Below are 4266 nucleotides of genomic sequence, written 5' to 3' on the forward strand. Positions count from 1 at the left end.
GGTTCCCTGTGGGGCTGAGTCCCTCACTGGGATGGGGAAGGTGCTGCTGCTCCGTGGGGGGGACTGGGGCACCCAGGGACAGTGGTCTCAGCTTGGGGTCCCCCAGCCTGCAGCATGACCCCCATGGGGGTGGCTGTGGGGGCTTGGATCCCAGACCCCATCCCACAGCACACTTAGCCCCTGCAATCCCCCCAAAGCTGCTGGAGTGGGATCAGACCTGGCTCCCAGCTGTGCCGCAGGGAGACCCCAGCCCTGACCCTCCCTGGCAGAGCAGGGGGTGGAGGGACAGAGCGGGTGCCCCCCAGGGGAGCAAGAAAATCTCCCCTGCTCCTCCCCAGCATCTGTCACTCCCCGAATCACCCACAAATCCCACATCCCATGTGCCCAGCGGGGAGTGTCGGTCCCTGCCCTGTGGCAGAGGCCCCTCATGGGGTGTGGGGAGCAGGTCCCATGCTGACTCCCCCTATCCTGGTGCAGGTGAAGGCAGAGATGGAGACCCTGGTGCGGGAGAAGGGGGTGAACTCCTTCCAGATGTTCATGACCTACAAGGACCTGTACATGCTGCGGGACAGCGAGCTCTACCAGGTCCTGCGCGCCTGCCGCGACATCGGCGCCATCGCCCGCGTCCACGCCGAGAACGGAGAGCTGGTGGCTGAGGTGAGCATGGGGACACAGGGTGTGCCATGGGCACCCACCCTGGGGCAGCAGAACCCCCACCCTGACCCCCCAAATTCACCAGGGAGCCAAAGAAGCACTGGATCTGGGCATCACGGGGCCAGAAGGCATCGAGATCAGCCGGCCTGAAGAGGTAGGTGATGGCTGGTGTCACTGTGGTGGTGGCACAGGACATGGCTGGGATGCTCTGAGGCACCCAGAGCTGCCACCCCCCATCCTTGTGTCACCCACCTGCCCACTGCTGCCACCGTGCTGCGCCACGTGTCTCACTGCTGGCTCTCTCCACAGCTGGAAGCTGAGGCCACGCACCGTGTCATCACCATTGCCAACCGGGTGAGTGGTCCTGAGCATCACCTTGCTGGGGGTGGGCACCCAGTTCCATGGGGAGTCCCCAGGCCCTGGTAGGGGTGCAGGGAACCCCCACAGAGCCAGGGCACCACAGGGACAGCATTATTGACCCTCTTTCCACAGACCCACTGCCCTGTGTACCTGGTGAACGTGTCCAGCATGTCTGCGGGGGATGTCATTGCTGCTGCCAAGATGCAAGGTAAGGGGACACGGATGGGCACCCCCTGACACAACACGTGGGCAGGGGTCATGTGTGCAGGCACATAAACACCCTCAGACACAGGACGTGTGGGCACTGCCGAGGTGGGGGCTTGGAGAGATTTGGACATTGGTTGTGGAGGTGTGGACACGCATGGCACGGGGCTGTGGACATGCATGTGTGGGCACCCGAGACACAGGTAGAAACAGACACACAGGCACGGGAACATGTGTGTACCTGTGGGGACATGCCCTTGCACAGCTGTGCACACCTGGGCCCACAGCTCTGCTTGCACACATGGGACACGTGAGCACACACAGGGCTCATGCCCATCGGGGTGCACAGGGATCCTGACATGGGCAGCACACACGTGTGCCCCTTGCTCACATGCCCCTACACACCTGTCCCGTTGCACACCAATGTGCTTCCGCCCTGGCAGGGAAGGTGGTGTACGCGGAGACGACCACGGCGCACGCCACGCTCACTGGGCTGCACTACTACCACCAGGACTGGTTCCACGCCGCCGCTTACGTCACCGTGCCGCCGCTGCGCCTCGACACCAACACCTCCGCCTACCTCATGAGCCTGCTCGCCAAGTGAGACCCCCAGGCACTCCCTCCCTGCCCTACAGGGAACCCCGGGGTTTGCCACTGCTCTCCAGGCATCCTGGTGTCTGGCATGCCCAAGTGTCCAGCTGTGCCATCACCCCTGCTACCAGGAGCTGTGCCCTCCAGGCACCCGACACTGTGGGCACCCCACATCCCCAGCACCAAGCTCTCTGTGCCTCACTTCTAGACACTGTGCTTCCTTGGGGATGTGCTCTGTGGGTGCTGCATTTCCCAAGCTTTCACTGAGCACTTGAGGTGTGGGTGCCTCACTTATTAGGAACATCACTGCATGGGTGCCCCATTCCCTGGGCACTCGACTCTGTGAGTTCTGAGCATTCTGGACACCCCACTGCATGGGTGCTTCATTCCACAGGCACCCTGCTCTGCAGGCACTGAGCTTCCTGGGCACGCCACTGCATTGGTATGCTCTCCCCAGGCATCCCACTGCATGGGTGCCCTATTCCCTAGGACCTCTGCTCCCTGGGTATCCCACTGTGTGGATGTCCCACTCCCCAGGTGCTGAACTCTCCAGGCACTGAGTTCCCCAGGTGACCCACTCTGTAGGCACCCCACTGAATGAGAGTTCCAGTCCCTGGTCACTCCACTCCCTGGGTGCTGAGCTCCCCAGGCACTCCAGTCATGGGGTGCCCCATTACCTGGGCACCCCACTGCTCAGAAACTCCAGTGTGGGTGCCCCACTCCCCAGACACCCTCCTCCCTGGGTGCTGAGCTCCTTGAACACCCTCCTCCCTTGGCACCCCACTGCACAAGTGCCTACTCCCCAAGCACCTCACTGCCCAGGCGCTGCCCTTCCTGGGCACCCTATTCCCCACGTTCTGAGACCTCTCTGGAAAGGGTGTCCCATTCTCTAGACACCCCATGGTGTAGATACCCCATTCCCTGAGTGCCAAACTGCCCAGGCACTGGGCTCCCCAGGCATCCCAAGTGGTCCCAGTGATGCCATCCCTCACCCTGCCCTGTCCCCCTGCAGCGACACGCTGAACATCGTGGCCTCGGACCACCGGCCCTTCAGCACCAAGCAGAAGGCCATGGGCAAGGAGGACTTCACCAAGATCCCCCACGGTGTCAGTGGGGTGCAGGACCGCATGAACATCATCTGGGAGCGCGGCGTGGTATGACATTGCCGGCCCCAGGCTGCACCCTGGGGGCTCACAGGGGCTCTGGTGGGGTGGGACACCCTGTAGGGTGTCTGTCCCTGGGCATGGGGGTGGACAAGGAAAAAAAGGGGTGGACAAGGTGCTCTCTGGTGCACCCCAGTGGGTCCCAGCAAGGGTCCTGGCCCCAGTGGCACTCCCAGAGTGTCTGTGGGGTTTGGGGGGGCTGGGGCAGGATGCAGGCCAGCACTTCCTCACCTGCAGTCTGGTGGCAGGTGGGGGGGAAGATGGATGAGAACCGCTTTGTGGCTGTGACCAGCTCCAACGCCGCCAAGATCCACAACCTGTATCCCCGCAAGGGCAGGATCATCCCCGGTGCTGATGCCGACGTTGTGGTCTGGGACCCTGAGGCCACCAAGTAGGTGCAGCCTGCGGGGGGAGGCTGGGGAGGGGCTCCCTGTGACACCAGCACTTACTCACTACCCCGTCCCCCTGCTCAGGACCATCTCGGCCAGCACCCAGGTGCAGGGGGGGGACATCAACCTGTACGAGAACATGCGGTGCCACGGAGTGCCCCTGGTCACCATCAGCCGTGGGCGAGTGGTCTACGAGAACGGTGTCTTCATGTGTGCCGAGGGCACCGGCAAGTTCTGCCCCCTCCGCTCCTTCCCGGACTCCGTCTACAAGAAGCTGGTGCAGCGGGAGAAGGTATGGAGGTGATGGGGCCAGGTTGGAGCTGTGCCATGGCTGTGCCAGAGTGGTGCCACAGTGTGGAGCAGTGTCATGGAGGGGACATGAGGGCAGTGGCCGTGGTGGTCCCAGTGGCATGGGAGAAGGATCTGTGCCTCCAGGGTGCCGTGCCATGGTCAGTGCTATGCTGGAGTGTGTGACAGGAGTGCAGTGTGCCTCCTGCAGGGGACAGGGAGGTCCCTGGTGGTGGGTGTACCATGAAGGACACTTCCCTGGGCCGTGCTGGCATGTTGGCAGTGCAAGGAGACAGTTGTCTCAACACGTGTGTGGCCCATCCTGAGCTGTGTGCTGAGTGTCAGGGCCCCCACACCCTCTGTTACAGCCCTCTGCCCTTTGCTGGGTCTCCCCACAGCAGCCCCATGGCTCATCGTGGCCCCACGTGCACCAGAGCAGGGGCTGTAGGGGATGTGCTGAGGAGCTTGTGCAGTGCTGATGCTATGAGAGAGGCTGGGGAGTCCCAGCACCATCCCAGTGAGGTGGTGACCAGCCCCGGGATGACTGGCTGGAGCAGTGTGTGGCTAGGCAGGGCACAGGGCATTGCGTGGGCTTGGCTTGGCTTGGCTTGGCTCGG

General features: G+C 63.1%; 1 protein-coding gene across 1 annotated transcript; it reads left to right on the forward strand.

Annotated features, from left to right (window-relative positions):
- Window positions 1-477: 477 nt before the first annotated feature.
- DPYSL5 (dihydropyrimidinase-like 5) lies at window positions 478-3653 on the forward strand (the record flags this gene model as incomplete). The annotated part of the gene is made up of 8 exons (XM_009079308.1): window positions 478-657; window positions 740-808; window positions 964-1008; window positions 1147-1222; window positions 1662-1818; window positions 2822-2963; window positions 3221-3363; window positions 3446-3653. Coding segments are annotated over 8 exons (1020 nt in total), but the record flags the coding sequence as incomplete, so codon positions are not given.
- Window positions 3654-4266: the final 613 nt, after the last annotated feature.

The sequence above is a fragment of the Acanthisitta chloris genome, unplaced genomic scaffold (genome assembly GCF_000695815.1).
Source record: "Acanthisitta chloris isolate BGI_N310 unplaced genomic scaffold, ASM69581v1 scaffold13387, whole genome shotgun sequence".
In the NCBI taxonomy this organism is placed as follows: Eukaryota; Metazoa; Chordata; class Aves; order Passeriformes; family Acanthisittidae; genus Acanthisitta; species Acanthisitta chloris.